Source organism: Sinohyriopsis cumingii, chromosome 18 (genome assembly GCF_028554795.1).
Source record: "Sinohyriopsis cumingii isolate HCF-2022 chromosome 18, ASM2855479v2, whole genome shotgun sequence".
Classification (NCBI taxonomy): domain Eukaryota; kingdom Metazoa; phylum Mollusca; class Bivalvia; order Unionida; family Unionidae; genus Sinohyriopsis; species Sinohyriopsis cumingii.
The window spans coordinates 86,269,870-86,287,507 of record NC_142978.1 but is presented as its reverse complement, the minus strand read 5'-3'; the positions used below and the strand labels follow the sequence as shown (position 1 = coordinate 86,287,507).

Sequence of the window (17,638 nt, the reverse complement as noted above, 5' to 3'; positions counted from 1 at the left end):
GACATGCAAGGATGGGGAGTTAGCCCAAGAGGTGCTGGCTACTTGTTTGGCAACGATGTAGTAGCCCAGTTTAATGCTGCTAATGATATAGACTTGATATGTCGAGCTCATCAACTAGTCATGGAGGGATACAAGTGGCATTTCAATGAGACAGTCCTCACTGTTTGGTCAGCCCCTAATTACTGTTACAGGTTAGAAGTCTTAATGTCAATCAACAATGCAAATGGAGTGGTGAAAGATAGATATAAACATGAAGATTCTTTTGTACTTGTACTAAAAGGAGAGATAGCATATTACTTTTATTAATATTTTAATTTATAATATATATGCAGCATATTTCAGAGACCCTGCCAGAGTGTATGATTGTATGAATCACGCAAAAATTTTATGAATTCGTAAACTTGGATAGTATTGATGCATGATAACTCCCCCAAATTAGTTTACAGTCATGCATATGAAAATGTACTCTGTGCAATATTCAGGTTTTGTTTAACCAGTCACCCTTAGAGTGCCTGTCATAACATAAATCATGCCAGTAAGAGTATCATAGCGCTTGTCGCAACATATCTTTTTTCAGGCAGGCAGCTGTTTACACATCTGTGTTCTTTAGTTTGATTTTCACAGTGGGCCTAGGAACAAGCATTCTGTCTTAGTATGAGCATTGCATCAAGGACGTTTTACAAATGCATGTTTATAATACAATTTGCTTAGAAAATCCAAAATGGCCGATTCCCAGAATTTTTCTCTTCAGATGATTTCCTTTGGCAAATACTGGCTGATAATAGTGAGGGTGACAATGATTTTTAAGGTTATAAAGTATTTAAGGCTATAGGAGCTGGACAAAGCTTTTATGGAAATACCAGTGAGTGAATTTTGGACTAAAAATGGTGTCAAATATGACTCCAATGTACATGATGGAAGGACAGAACTAGAAGGCATGAAGGTCAATCCCCTTTAGGCAGTATTTGGAAATGTAGAAAAAGAAGAACACAAGTTAATGAGAAGTAGATTGTAATTTTCATTTCTATTCTCAAACAATTGAGTCTTGTGGGATCTTGTGCTGCAAAACTATATAGCCCTTTAAGGGATTTTGTGCTGCAAAACTATATAGCCCTTTAAGGGATAAGATAAACTGAATAGCCTAACTAGGAATCTAAAAATGAAAGGACAGATATTTATTTGATCAGAATACCTCTATCAGAACAAGCAAACTATTAAAGAGACTTTAAAAAAAAACGTTATACAATGGAAGAAATCGTGTTTAGTTATCTTTAAAGCACTGATTCAAGAAAATGCTCATGTTATTGAGTTGGTGAATCTTTTTCAAGAGAAGTATCCAAAAATTAATGCCTGTAAACAGTGGACAAATTTTCATAGCAGTCATAAGAACAGGCTCACTACATGTTCAAGCTGGCTAATCTAGCTATATATACGCCCCTTCTGACAGCCAACTTCAGGCATACATTTATTTGCAAAAGTTTAGTTTTAATTTCTTTTGTATGTCTTCCTTTTCATATTGAAAAATTACTATTAATTGGCACCATGTAGACGTTTTGTTGCGGTGCTATTAAAAATGCTACTACTACCATGTCGTTCATGGCAGATGAAAAGAGTGATAATTTTGTTGATCTCCATGCCAGCCATCAGGAAGTTCTCATCACTGAATGGAAGATCATGTCAACATGGGGTTTTCATGAGAACACTATAGTAGTGTGTAACTGGGTCTGAATGGAAAAGGTCTTCATTTGACCCCTGTTGCAATATGTAACTGGATCTGAATGAAAAAGGTCCTCATTTGACCCCTATAGCAGTATGTAACTGGATCTGAATGAAAATGGTCCTCATTTGACCCCTATAGCAGTATGTAACTGGATCAGAATGAAAAAGGTTCTCATTTGACCCCTATAGCAGTATGTAATTGGGCCTGAATGAAACAGTCCTCATTTATCCCTATAGCAGTATGTAACTGGATCTGAATGAAAAAGGTCCTCATTTGACCCCTAAAATGACATCATAGTGGCCATCTCAAAACTTTTGTTATATCTACATTACTTGTGGGAATGGTGGCATTGACATGGGATTTTCTCGGAAACACTTCTTGCAATATGTTATTGTTTATGAATGAAAACCGGTCTTACCATCAGCACAATACTTTTTAAATGTTACATGTTTAGGCTCTTTTAAACAGTAACAAGAAAAGAGTGAAGACTTTGTAAAATTTAACAAATAATTTATCCCCCTAGAAAAACAAGGTAAAAATGAGAGAAAAAACTTAAGGTTTTACGAATCAAATCCAAAAATAATCCAAGAATTAAAAAATAGAAGTCCTTTTAATAAAACGTTCTAATGAAACCGAGTTCGAATCCCAATGAAATCCAAAATGGAAGGCGATAACGTATTCTGTGGTTAGTGTCAGTGTGCAAGATTATGTTTTCAGAGCAGATTTTTTTGTAACTTTGGAAGAGAGAGAAAATGAGACATTACATGACAACTGTAATCTGTAATCTTTTACCTGACAGTTGCAGTCTTCTTCATGTAGAAATGCACTACTAGATTCCATTATAAATTAACACCTGTAAACAAGCCTATAATTCTTGTTCTAGTTAAAATTTCACCAGTATTATTTTCTTAGTAATTAAATATGCCTAGATCTTTGGCCAGGTTATTGACACCCAATTAAGAGTAAGATTCGACAGAAGTGAGGCTACAGTTAGGGAGATGAGTCTTTGCGTAAGGAAGTGAGGCTACAGTTAGGGAGATGAGTCTTCGCATAGGGAAGTGAGGCTGCAGTTAGGAAGAGGAGTCTTTGCATAGGGAAGTGAGGCTAAAATTAGGGAGATGACTCTTTGCATGGGGAAATGAGGCTAAAATTAGGGAGATGACTCTTTGCATAGGGAAATGAGGCTAAAATTAGGGCAATGAGTCTATGCATGAGGAAGTGAGGCTACAGTTAAGGAGATGAGACTTTGTATAGGGAAGTGAGGCTAAAATTAGGGAGATGAGTCTTTGCTTAAGAAAATGAGGCTACAGTTAGGGAGATGAGTCTTTGCATAAGGAAGTGAGGCTACAATTAAAGAGATGAGACTTTGCATAGGGAAGTGAGGGTACAATTTGGGAGATCAGACTTTGCATATGGAAATGAGGCTAAAATTGGGGAAATGAGTCTTTTGCATAGGGAAGTGAGGCTATAGTTAGGGAGATGAGTCTTTGCATAAAGAAGTGAGGCTGCAATTAAAGAGATGAGACTTTGCATAGGGAAGTGAGGGTACAATTTGGGAGATCAGACTTTGCATAGGGAAGTGAGGGTACAGTTAGGGAGATGAGTCTTTGCATAGGGAAATGATGCTACAACTAGGGAGATGAGTCTTTGCATAGGGAAGTGACGCTACAATTAGGGAGATGAGTCTTTGCACAGGGAAGTGAAAATCTGTTAATGAGCTGTGAAGGCTATTGTCCAAAACAGCAGTAGATGTTGTAATGACAGGCAATCACACATATTGTTATCAGTACTCACAGATAAAGATAACAATATAGGGGTGTATCATGGAATCAATTCACATTCAAATGTTAATTTGATGAAAAAAATTGGATGGCATCACAACTCATTCTGAACTGCACATGATATCTGTAGTGCTTTGTTCTTTGTTACAGTACAACCTTAGTAATGAGTAATAATTAACCATATTGTTTCAGTACTGAAACTTTGTTATAAAAACATAACCAAATAAAACCATAAAAGCACAGGAAGATATTTTATAAGACTCATTCACCAAGTCTGTGAATATCACATTATGACAGAAAATGTCCGTTGTCTTCATTTCAGTAAAACTGAGATATAATTTTTGCTAGTTAAGAAAATATCAAATGGCTTCTGAGCTTGTTTTAAAACATGCATGGTGCTTTGTTACAGAGTTGAACTTAAAAAAGACCACATGTTTACTTTAAAGGATATATATTGTAAAAGTCAACATCCATTTGTTAATAAACAGCAGTATTACAATGACAGATCACCAGTCATTATATTTTGTCGCCAATAAAAAAGACAGAATGGCAGATTGATGGATGAGAGATTCTCAATTAGCAAAACAGTTACCCTTTCAGTGTGAGATGATCAAATGGCGTTACTGCACAGTAATAAATGGTAATTGTTTATTTATTGCTTGCTCTCCATTTTCATTATTCATTGCATTAATTAAAAATGAACCCAAAGTTGACAACTAGTTCTGGGAAGTTATATTAAGATAATTATGTTTTGAATACGGGATTATATGAACATATTATACAAACAATATATTGGTTGTATGACGTTTCTAAATTGTATATCAGTATTTTTTCAAGGCCGTTTAAAATGTGGACTAATTACTTTTCTGAAATAGAAAAAGACTATATGTCATTAAAAACATAATAAAAATTATAATGATCATTGACCTTTCTGCAGAATTATAAGGGCTGTTCCAGTAAAACATATACCCCCCCAGGGGGAAGGCGCTTTCAAATTCAACCAACCCACAACAGAAGCAATTTAAAAATAGTATGATCCACCGTCAGATGTGTTTTAATCGAGAAATACTGCCCTCTACAGAAGTACATTTTTTAACATAATTTCTGGCTATGGGTTTATGGGCGGTAGAAGCGATTTTAATATTGGGTTGGGGACAGAAGCGATTTAAATGACAGCTGGCTGGAGGTAATCTACTGAATTCATATACATCATATAATCTACTGCATATTTTTATTTGTATTCGTTCATTATAATCAGTCTTTTGTCCTTTTGTTTGTTTGTCTGTCAGCCAAGTATCACAGATTTTCATGGTGGCTTATTATTTGTAGATGTCATTGATCAGTCCCTTAATACCTACTAATTTAACATCCATGAATACAGATTTTATAATATATATTTCTATTATAAGACAGAAATCATGAATTTGTATCCTTACTAAACTCTGTTTCCTAAAGTGATCAATGTCTTGCTATTTTTCTTTGTTCTCAGGCTTGCTGCTTTTGATTAGAATAATAGTTAAATCTTGTATTGCTATAAATGTGTGGTCAGATTCTATGATTCATTGTTATTATTTTTTCCAATAAATGTTTTGGTAAACTTTTATGATTTGTCAGAAGAAAAAAACAATGATGCCTGTGGAAGTGATGTTGCATCATTTGTCTACTTTTACACTATATCATTTCTTGTAAGAACATCTTTTTCAGTTACCGATGTCTTATTTTTACGCCTTGTTGCAAGACTAATATAAAGTTATTAAAAAATTTAGCAAGTCAAACATTTGTATATCATAGATTTTAAAAAATGGATGAAAGTCAAAGAATCATTTTTGCCAGAGCACTCATAAAATCAATGTCATTGCAGTTAACTGTATTGTCAACAGCATCATGATCATCACTGATGGTCACTGATTCTGCACTTTCAATCCAGTTGTTATATGTTCTATCTCCCAATTCTAGTCTTTCATATGAGACTTATACCTATGGTCTGAGGGGCTTTCATGGCAGAGAGGTATAAGATATTTATCTTGTGATACAGATCTGAGGGGCTTCTATGACAGTGGTACAAGATGCTTGTCATGTGATTACTTGCCTCCAATATGTAAATGAGAATGTTGCCAGTTGCTTGTGGAGGGTCAGTGGTTCTACATAAGTGGTGTTTGGTGTCTCAGAAGGACTTCAATTTTCTTCAGCAGTAAAACTGGCTGCCATATATAGATTCTCTTCATCTAAAAATGGTGTAAAGGCCATAATGATCTACTGAAACCCCAAAGATCGCATGTCTAAATGACTTCAGCTGTTGGAGATAAACATCAAATCAACAGAGGCTCCATGTGCCCAAGTGTACTAAGGTGCTTGCTTTTACATCACTTAAACATCTCACAGAGTGAGTTTGTGTCTCAGATCAACCAATTTAGGTTTGTTGGTCTTTCGGGGTTCTTCCTCCACCTGATATATTGTAAAAAAAATCACCAAAAAAACCAAAATCAAACCACACTGAATCAATCAACTAATCAACTGTGGCCACAGCAGCAGAGGTACTAGTCAGTCATTTTTGCCACAGCTGTACAAGTTTATAACTTTTGACTAAGTAATTTTTGCAGACCTTAGGATATCGTCAAATATCGTCAATTATGCCTTTCTGACAGTTACCTAAAAGTTATCATTAGTAGGTGCAAATGGATTTTTCATGGTGAGCATACGCGATGGAAAAGTCTTGAGCAATCCTGCATCACACACTGCTGAAAGGTTTACATTTAGCTCACTTAGATTTTCTCTTAACAATGTTTATTGTTCCAACTAGAACTGTTATAACTTATTCAAGCTATATTCACCAATATCTATCTGATGATATGCATCTGTAATAAATATTTGTAACAAAGTACGAGAATGCATCAGTGTTTTTCAATGATGAATTTGAATTGAGCAACAACCACAATCAACAAACCAAGAAATAAAATTATTCACACTCTCTCAGGCAGAAGTAGGGTATACTCATAATCTGCCAAAAGTTTCTTAATTTTTTAAATTTGCCAGATATTTTTTCCAACCATACTGATTCAGTGGACATATCACCAGAAAGGACAGAAACAGACCAGAAGGTTAAAATCAATTTGATACAGCTTTTAAGTAGCTAAATTCATATTGGTTTAGTTAACTGTACACCCTTTATTGTCTTCCTTTTGATGAAATTTCTTACTGAAGCCAAGAAAATAATGTTGCACACATAAAAAAGAGGCACACTTCTACTCATTATTGTTTTTTTTATACTTCTCCATTCCAGCCAGTTCTTATGATCTTCTCCCCCCACATACTGTTTGTCTTGTTTATGATATATATCTAAATTTCTCACTTTTCCTACTAATTACTATACAAATGTTCTGTGAATATGCATATCAGTGTGAAACACAATGGGGAGACTAAATCCAAGATTGAAAACCTCTACATTTCTGGTTGTATTCTGCTTGGATTCCATATTTCTGCACAAAACTCAAGAGTTCAGGACTCTGCACTAATTCAGTTCCCAATGTAAATTTGTGCAAACACCACGATATTAAAATTCAGTAACTTTAAATTTTGAGTGCTCATGATCAAATTTATATCAGTAAAGACACATCTATGATGACAGCTTTTGTGAAGAAGAAAAAAACATAACAGCCCCACCATTTTCTGGATCTATACAAATTTGAAATGTGTGCTTTCAATACTGCACCAAAGAGTCAGCTGCTGATTTCAGTAATGAGTCGTCCAAACTCGGGTCTGTAAAGGGATGGAAATTATGTTAATAAAACAATGACCCTCACTTTTTTCAGTTACAAGTAGGACAAGCTCTCAAAAGATTGCTTTTACTAAAACTTTCTTTCATTATCAACCAATCAGGGACAGTCAAACATATATACTCTATTTTATCTTCACTGATTCTTAGTATGGTTCTCGTTCTTTCACATCTGTAGTGATGTGAGTCCTTGAACAACTCTCAGTGGTTGTAAGCCTTTTTCGACCATGTTGAATGGACACACTGTAAGATAATGTTCAAGTAACAGAAATACCATCGGATAACCAGAGACCAATAAAATTGAATAGTCAAGTTATCTCCTCTGCAGGGATGCTGACAGGATTTCAGGATGTACTCTAAGTTTTGTGTGTGTGTGATCTCCAGTGAGGAAGTGGTGGTGGTGGGAATAGCCATTGTTAAATATCTCCCTAACACTTAAATATCTGTCACTCTTTCTTACTGTTCCACTCTGTTACAGCTCTACTGAAATCAGAATTCTCGAAGAGATGTCATCTATAGTTGTATAGCGATTATTACTGTGATGTCATTGGGCATGGTCACGTGGTTGTGGTGGGGTCTTGGTTGGGATGGCATAAAGACTATAGGCTTACTCCATATTTTGACAGCTAATTACGATGTTGTCAAAAGAGTTCAAAAATTTCTAACAATTCAGTTGGACTTGGATACTTGATTCATAGTCAGTGTACAGGTTCTAAAATTGATGTATTTATTTTGGAGCTGATAATGTTCCTCCATCACATTCAAGTTTTGGATATACCAAAGGCAAAATTGGTACAGTTGCATCCTAAACTGCTATCATGGCTACTTAAAATGTTATTTAATGTGAGACTTTAATGCAAGAACTCATAGCTTCAGTGATTTTGGGGTTAAAAATTTAATTTCTTCTCAAACAACTCAGTTTGGTGCAGATTACATTGTTTTTTAATGATACGGTGACAATTCTTGATGTGTAAAAATTGCACAAGAAATTAACTGAAAATACTGATAGGAATATACAGAAATAACAATATAATTATTTAAGTAGAATATGTGGCGTCAATACGAGCACTAGATCTACAACTTTGTACAAAATACATCTTGTACAACTATTCTGTTGTTTCTAACAGCATTGTAATATGGCAGTAATTTCTGTCCACTTTTTACTTTAGTCCCTTGCTAATTAAGTTTTAGATTTTACAACAGTAAGCACATTTTACCTTTTGACAATAGCACATCATTACAAATATTTAGACTGCAAGAAAATAGAAGTTACAATTTTATTAAAAGCACTGGTACCAGTAAGACTAAAGGAGATGGTAAAAAAAAAAAAAAGAATCATGATGAACAGATTAGTAGTGTAGTAAAGGACATCAAGTATTTTTTCATCAATTTCATCATCAGTTAATGATACTGCTTAAAAATGTATTGTACTAGATAATATACATTTTTAGTTATCCATTTTGCAATACAAATACCACATGATCGCTTGGAACTAAGTGCCAAAAGGTCTGCAGAAAATACCACCATGATGAAAATATACATAGGAAGAACCAAACACAAACAGGACAAATTTTTATCCATCTTGCTTCGAGTTTACACAGATCAGTCAGTCTGTTATGTTTAATGTCATTTAATTTTTGCACATGGAAAGCATGTACATCATTTGGTCATACATTTGCATGATACAAAAGTTTGTTTTTCTCTTCTTTTGTTGCTCAGTGGTTCTGCCAACTTGAGATCTACACAAACTTAATTATGTTGTATGGGGATTCTCTGATGTTCCCTACGAGCATAAATCTGTTAATTGTTTCTGAATTTAGTATGATCCTCCTCTTCGGTGTACAAATATTATTCTGTGCTGTGAACTCCTTTCATTCCCTGCTGTCTGAAACGCATATGCATTATAACTAGCTTGAACAAGTTACTGTTCTTTATGATCGTGCAATTTTCAACATCTCACATGTATGGCCCCATGGGTATTCTCTCTTGGATATCTCTGTCCCAAAAACAAAAGTTTTGAACCAGAGGTCTCATTAGGATTTTAAAACTAAGAGTCCATGGCTCCCATTTTGGTTTAGAGCTTACTTTCTACATTCCTTTAAACACTGAAATAGCACTTGCTTGTCCATCAGAGTGAGTCTGAATTTTTTTGATCCAAGGAAGGTTTTATTCAAAGCACTAAGCTAGGCATCACACACTTTCTTACACTTGGCTAATATCCCTTTCAAACTATCAGTTCTAGCAACTTTAGTCCTCTCATGAATCTCACAATCTTCATCAGTTTGCCGTTGAACCCCAAAATTCCCATTGAAGTCTATGTCTCAACATGTCATGATTCTGAAGTCACGTGCACTGCTTATTCCGTTCACTCGGAAATGAACACAAGAATGAAAGCTAAAGTTGTTTATTTGATGTACTGTTATAAATGACCACATGTACATCTCTGGTTATTTCTGCCTCTGAATTCAAGCACTGTAAATATCAGTAGATTTTCCCACCCAGCTGCTAGTCAAAGCCTTTGATCTCGCCGCTTAGCTATTGCAGCATGTTGTTTTGATGTACTATTATAATGGTGATGACGGGGGTGGGGGTGGCTTTCAACCACTAAATTCTGTCATTGTAAATATCATCACAGCTAACTGATCAACACATTTTCCCACTATACAGGAAGCAGGTCTGGCAAGTCTTTGAATTTTACCGCCCACCTAAATAAAAAAAATTGGCGTCCAAATATGCATGATTATAAGCGTTTCCGAGACCTCTGTCAGTTTTCACTAACATGAACCCTGCCAAAGCTTCACTTCCTTGAATCAGTGTTTTGCTGCCTCTTCTGTCAGATTTTTCTCTTCCATAATTCTGTATTAGGGTTTTTTAAGTCCAACATTCCCATAGTCTGCTTGTTTAGACATGGGTATATTTAATAAATGTAACTGGTATATTGTCCATCCAACACGTACATCGGACTTGTGCTCAACATCAATTTTTGGCTCAAAATTACACACTGGTATTTCCAGTGACATTTTTCCAATGTCCAACAGACCAATATACATGAAATTCATTGGCATCATAGCTATCACCAGCCAGTATTTGCCGACGAAAACTTCATCTGAAGACATACCGTGTTGTGATTCAACCATTTTGGTTTCCTGTGTGGCCCTTATTGGAAACACGCATTTGTAAAACTTCCACGATAAAAGTAAGGCTAAAACTCCATAAAATGCTTGTTCCAGGGCCAAAGAACAAATCAAATTTAGTTTAACAGCCATTCATGTTGAACCGAAGTATCTAAATATCTGGATGTCGCATCAAGGGATGTGAGACAGCTGCAGCAGTGTGAATTACGTCGCGAAATGCACTTTTAAAGTTAAATTTTAAAGTTTAATAAAAATTGCATACTGCGCAAAGCACATTTTTTTTATATCCGCGGCATTGACGTAATTTGCCAAACACGTATCACTGCTTTAAAAGTACGCAAATTCGTACAAATTACGTGCACTCGCGTGTACTGGCATGATTTTCTGACCCAATGTTTTATTCACGTTAGACCGCTAGGAGAGGGTAGATGTGATTTTAAATATATATTCGGTTTTTTTTATTATCTTCTTTCTGACAACCCCACCAGCGATTTCTCATTTTGTTAGCACAACCCACAACAGAAGTGATTTTCCTAACCAACCTTCCACTGTCAGAATTAAAATAGTTCGAAACGCAACCTCCTACAGAAGTTTTTTTGAAGTGCTGTCCCCCGGGGGGGATATATGTTTTACTGGAACAGCCCTAACTAGCAATTCCTTTATTTCTTAATCTTCAGTTTCATTATTCAATGCTTGTGTTAAGAATTTATCCAAAGTTAAATCATTCGTTCAGCATATGTATACCTAAGTATATTTTTGAAACAGTTTGAAATAAACAACCTCTCTTCAATTTCAGCACATCAAAATACAAGGTTAAAAATAAAACAGTGATTAAAAAGCAACAAAAAGCACCATTATGATATATGAATTTTATCTATTTATTTTGAAAAACAAATTTTTTTAAATATTTGCTATCTTTTTTATCTCAAAGCAGTATTATATATTAATTAAAACTTAGTCAATTCATTCATTGATTTATAATTTCTAACCTGACTGTGACCAGAGTGACCCTAAGACTGGCATGCTTTGTACCTTTCATGCTTGACGAACTTCTCCATAGTAACATGATGCTATATAGCGTACACTATGGGCGAGACTCTTACCTCAGACAACCTTGTGACGTAGTACATCCTATTCGGTAACTGCGGGATAATTCCATAAATTACCATAATGTTGAAACTTTAAAGTGATATCTCTTTGCACACATGAACATAGAATTTACGCCACTTGTTAAATCCATATGAAAGGCAAATTCGTAGTTGTCATTCATTTCCTTTGCTTGATTCGATATTGTAAATATCATAAGCAGATGATGATGTATTTTCCTTCTATGCATATGTGTAGTCTTACATACACCCCTTAGCTGAAAGTGGACTTGTCCAGGAACGGGAAATGACTGGCAAGCATGATTGTCTTTTACACTGAAACTTATGTTTGTAGTGAAACATGCAGACAAAAAAGGTGTTAGCCCCACCCCCCTCCTCCTCCCCTGGGCATAATCTAGTTTGAAATTATAAATAATAAATGAACTTGGTTCTTTGCATATTTTATCTCATTTGTGCTTTTGATTTTTTTAAATCAGTAGGTGGGTACAAACAAATAGCTACATTCAGACTATAGGTGATATTTATTCTTTCCATAATTTAACCTAACATAAACAAAAATTTCAGTTACTTCAATGTTGCATAAGAATTGCACAGTTAGCTATGATAACACTTACTCATCCTCAGACCTGCCAACTTGTATGATTTTGCCATAAGTCTTACGAAAATTCCCATAAAATATGGACTTTTGGCATAAAAGCAAAAGCTACGAAAAATGATCATTGCCGAAAATCCAGAAAATTTGTTCATCCATGTTTGATTTGGATCCATGTTTCATATTGGAAGTAGTTAAATTGGTCAGGGAACCAGACTACCTTTACATCAGCACCTCTTAAACTGCACCTATTTGTCCATGCGAAGCGTCTGCATGATCAAACTGTTGATTATAGAATTTTTTTTAAAATGGCATCCAGCAAGCAATGCATTTTTCAGACAAAAGGGAAAAGAAGCCTTTTGAAAAGTGTTAATAATCAACACGGGAAAAGTAAAAAGGAGTATTCAGATTCTTGTGAATAAAAGCTGGAAAGGACACAGTTATGTTTATTGGACATCACGTGCCAGTTTGAGTATGACTCGTGGCAGGAAATATGATTGCCATCGTTATGTGAAATGGAAAAAGAATTTGCAGTTTTTATGTCAAACTGTACTGGTGTAATATAAAGTATGCTCGTACTTTGCAAACTTTTCAGTTGAACATAATGCATTTATATTGTAAAATTCATCCATGCATACTGATTGTGGTCATAAATGACAGGTGGTCACTCATAGCAGTGGTCACTGAAGAAGAGGTATTACTGTTCTTATTTGCCCAAAAATGTATTAGAATCTACATTCATAACCAAATATAGTACATATAATTGGAAAGTTTCAACTAGTAACAATTAAATATTCCTTGTTAACTTTATAAATTTCAGATGTGGTAATGTAGCAGCCATTTTAGAATTAGATGAACACTTACAGAGAGACTTTACTATATTTGAAGCAGCCCCACAAGTAAGTTGGAGAATTTTATTATTATTTTTATAGTGTTGTACTGTTTAGTGGTGTGTTTCCATAGTGCTGAAAGTTTGCATGTTTGAACAGGCAATGGTTTCGTGGGGGGAGGGGGGGTTTGTGGGGTTTTTTTGTATGTTAATTTTCCAAAACTACCCTTTGGGCAATATTCCCTTGGTTTAGATAGTATATTTAACTTTCTTTTTGGGGGGTTGTGGTGGGGGGTTGGTGTTAATGAAATCTTTGTGGGCCACCAAGCAATACAGGTGTTCATTTTAAACATCTTTCACACAATTAAAGGGCCACTAAGTAATACAGATGTTCAATTTACACTGCCTTTCACACAGATAAATGGCCACTGAGCAATAAATGTGTTCACTTTGGGTCTTTCACACAAAGGGCCACTAAGCAATACAGGTGTTCATTTTAAACATCTTTAGCACAATTAAAGGGCCACTAAATGATGCAGATGTCACTTTATTGAATTCCAATTTTGAAATAAAGGTTCTTTCTTCATATTTATACATTTTAAACATTTTTTTATATCTTTTCATTTTGTATTCATTTCAGGAAACTAGAGGCATACCGTCAAAGAAACCTCAGCCAGACTACTTTCTCTGATGGCAGATATTTCTGACAATTATAGATCAAAATTGACAGCTGGATTGCAAGAGTTTAGAATTGTGATTCGGTTACCTTAAACAGGACTGATAATTATTGGCACATTCTGTGTAACAGTATGTGCATGTTCTAGTGGACAAAATGGCTGGATGGTTCTTTTATCATCTACCTAAGTCTTTATGGTCAGTAGAGGGTGTTGAGATCTTGTACCTGACACAGCAATCCATCACTATAAAGTACTACAGTATAACAACAGAATGTTTTATTTTCACATCACTGTTTACCTTCACTTAATTTTAGTTAATGGCTAATGGAATAATTTATAATGTGATTGTACATAAAAACTATCCTTAATATTACCCTCTGTGCAACAATTACCATACCCACTTGGTCCAGAAAACCAAAAGTAATTGTTGGGCTAGCCAAGTATTTATACCAAGATGGACCCACTGACTCAGAACAACAAATGCATGGAAAGTTGTCACGAACATTAGAATTTTCTCAAACTGTTGCAGGGGTAGTAGATGAGTATCTCAGTTGTCTCTCCTTGAATGTACGGTACAACTTGTCATTATCTGTCTTGGCACTACTTATGTCAACTCTTATGGTAATGTTCCATGCTTATAATGTGGTGCACTTCCTTGGCTCCGGTTTTATAGGAAGGATCACAATGATAAACATTAAGTCAGTTCTAGCTGTGATAAGCTCTCACTCATCCAAGGCACAATTTTAAATGAATTAAACAATCACTTTATTGCAGCATTTTTCAATTCCTACCTGGTGCAATTTCACTTGGTGTAATTTTGTATAAAAGTAGATATGCAAAGATACTTTGTTCAAGACTAATGCTCATGTAAAATGTCTCCATGTAAATGTGAAAAGTATTTTTCCAATATAAGAGTATTAAAGAGAATAATTCACAAGTCTAATAGTACTGCAAATAATGTGATATGAAACATATTCGTCACTAAAGGTATGCAGAGATGCCAACATGTGGAATTTGATGAAATTAAAATTTTAAATAATTGGGACAAAATTATAAATGGGAGAAAAGTAATTCAGCTTCATTTTGATTCACTGGTACATTGAAAATTGATTCCCAGTTTTTTTAATTGAAAAAAACTATGTAGATATCATACGACATTCAATAGACATTAAATATGTGAAGAAAAAAATGGCAGCAGAAGTAAAGAGAAAACAAAGATGCCCATAATTTGTGAGGAACACTATTGTTTACCTCTATTAAACACTAGGAACACTATTGTTTACTTCTGGAATTAAAGAAATGGATAAACCATTTATTCTCACTGGACCTCAATTGTTTGTGTCTGTTAATGTATGTTTTTCCATTCGTGGTGAGCTGCCTACCTCCTAAAATATTGATACTAGTATTCCTGATAAGCATGCTCATGAGTTGCATCTCAGTTTATGCTGCTATTGAATCTCAGCTTATCCTAGGATTCACATCTCAGTTTATGCTAGGATTCACATCTCAGCTTATGCCAGGATTCACATATCAGCTTATGCTAGGATTCCTCATGAGCATGCTTGTGAGTTGGCATCTCTGCTTATGCATTTCCAATACGCTTTTTGTTTTACTAAAATTTGCTATGACTTCACTCTTCTTTATTCTTCATCAGTATTTGATTCTTTGTTGTTTTCTGACTATGCATTGGTTGTAGTTTAGGTCTTACAGGATACATCAAGTGTTTTGACCCTTGTACACTTGTGCTAGAGTGTTCTTGAGTGATGTGATGCTGTTTTTATGCCAAGTGAGGGCGTTTGACTAATTGCACTCCAAATGAAAGACTCAAATTGGAGTTTTCATGGCCAGTTTGTTTTGTTTATTTGATGCTGTCCAAAGGAAATGGCATCTGAGTCACACTCACTTAATGGGACAGTGTAGGATAACCTTGATTGCACCTGTCATAACTTGTATCACACTCTCTAGAAGGGTGCAAGTCTGTGGTAGCTCACACCTGTAGAAGGATGTAAGTCTGTGGTAGCTCACACATGTAGAATGTTGTAAGTCCGTGGCAGCTCACACCTGTAGATGGGTGAAAGCCTGTGGCAGCAGACACCTGTAGAAGGGTTTAAGTCTGTGGCAGCTCACACCTGTAGAAGGGTGTAAGTCTCTGACAGCTCACACCTGTAAAAGAATGTTGCAGCAACTTACGCACATGTTGAAAATAGTCTGTATAATTTGTATAGTGTATTTCTTTGACAGATACAGTAAAAGAACTCTCTTCTTTCCTTTTTTGTAATGTGTATTCTTTTTCTTATATCCAATTTTGTCTCTGGTTTGTTCTTTAGGGGGTGGGGATATAGCTATCTCTGTATGTCTATCCATAAACATTGGTATTCTAGCACATAACTATCAAATCAAAGTATTTTGACCAATATAGGTACTTGTGTCAAGCCAGTTGTGTAGAGGTCCATTTTGTATTTTGAATTTCCTATGTTCAGTATCTTTATTGCTTCCATGGAAACAACTGTAGCATATGTAGTATCATAAATTGAGAATACTGGACAGGGGTAGGGAGATTTGTTATCTCGATGAATTTTGTTCTGGCATTAGATGCTGTTAATGAGTGAATTCTGTTGCAGTAAGTCAGATCTGCTTCTCTTGGGGAAAGGTGTCATGGGTTGGGGAGGAAGCAAATCAGTTGATAGATTGGTAGAATGTCTTGTAAACGAAAGGTTGCAGGTTCGATACCTCCCAATTCATCTTTGGTTGGTTACCTCATTGTGTTTTGAGAAAGATGCTTTCATTTCTTTGGCATGATAATAGTGAATAATTTGCACAAAGTACTGTTAAAAGCCAACCAACAACAACAGTATTTTGGGACGACCATGCATAGTAGTTTTATTGACAGAATCAGTAATTATATAGATCTAACAAAAATTATAAAGTATAATTGTTTCTTTGTTTCAAAAACCACATTTCTAGAAATCATCATCAAATTTTGGGGGTTACGCAGTTGTCACTGTTTTCGGTATCAACAAAATAAAAATAGCTGACAATTTTTCGAGGGAAGTAATCGTGGAAACCTAAGGCATTATTTCAAAATTTGATAGGTATTGATTACACATGATAAATGTATTTTGTGTGAACAGTATTGAGTTCATGAATTAAATGTATTTTGTTCTCTAGCCAGATCCATCATTGCTGTTATGTTGATTCTTGCAGTGGTGTGATGTTTGGTATCATCCTATGGAATAACAGATCTTAATAACTAGTATCACCTGGTGAACTAACTGACCTTAATAACCCTGTGAAATAATCGACCTTATAAAATTAGTATCACCCTGTGATTTAACAGATCTTCATTTCCACCTTTCTATAATTATTTAACGACATGTGCAAGTATTGATTGTTCTCTGCTAAAAATTTGCTTCCTGGAAAAGTTTGTGTATTGATAAACAGATTGTGTGACAGTTCATTTTAAAATATTGTGCAAAAACCATTTGTACATTTTTGTATTTTGAAAGAAATAGTTCATGCTCATAACAATAAATGATAATTTCTATTAAAGTGATTACCTTTGTTTTCATAGTTCCATGTCAAGTTGATTTTATCATGTTATCGTTTCATTTGTTAAATGATCTCCCTTATAAACTTGTTTATAAGACAGGGCCAAATTCAAACAAGAAAAGACCCCAATCAGAGTCTCGGTTGCTTGTCCTTACAGACTTCATTGACTCGGATCTGCCAGCATGTTATGTAATGGCAGGTTTGGTACTGTGCAGTTCGAAGTTAAACTGGACATATAGGCAGTATGCGCAGTATTTATAACATTCTCTTTAACATTTGTATGTGTTTAATCTCTTTATCTAATGCTTACAATGTAAAATGGGGGCCCCGAGTGGCCTAAAGTGCTTTCTGTTACAGATCATTGCCATCTCACCTCTGTCGGAATGGGTTTCAAGTCTCGGATTCGGCCAATGTGGGTATGTGAGAAAGCTTGCCAGTAGCTTCTCGGTGGTTCTTTCCGGGGTTTTCCTGGGTTCTT

The 17,638-nt window shown here is 35.2% G+C and overlaps 1 protein-coding gene across 2 annotated transcripts in view; it reads left to right on the top strand.

The window, feature by feature from the left end:
• Positions 1-17,160, top strand: part of LOC149777221 (serine/threonine-protein phosphatase 4 catalytic subunit) — a 34,557-nt gene extending 17,397 nt beyond the window's left edge. For both annotated transcript variants that reach the window (XM_089941960.1, XM_089941961.1), the window contains exons 7-9: positions 2-191; positions 12,926-13,004; positions 13,575-17,160. In XM_089941960.1, the coding sequence (XP_089798086.1) occupies positions 2-191; positions 12,926-13,004; positions 13,575-13,625 (320 nt within the window). In that variant the 3' untranslated portion in view covers positions 13,626-17,160. The remainder of the gene's footprint in view (position 1; positions 192-12,925; positions 13,005-13,574) is intronic.
• Positions 17,161-17,638: the final 478 nt, after the last annotated feature.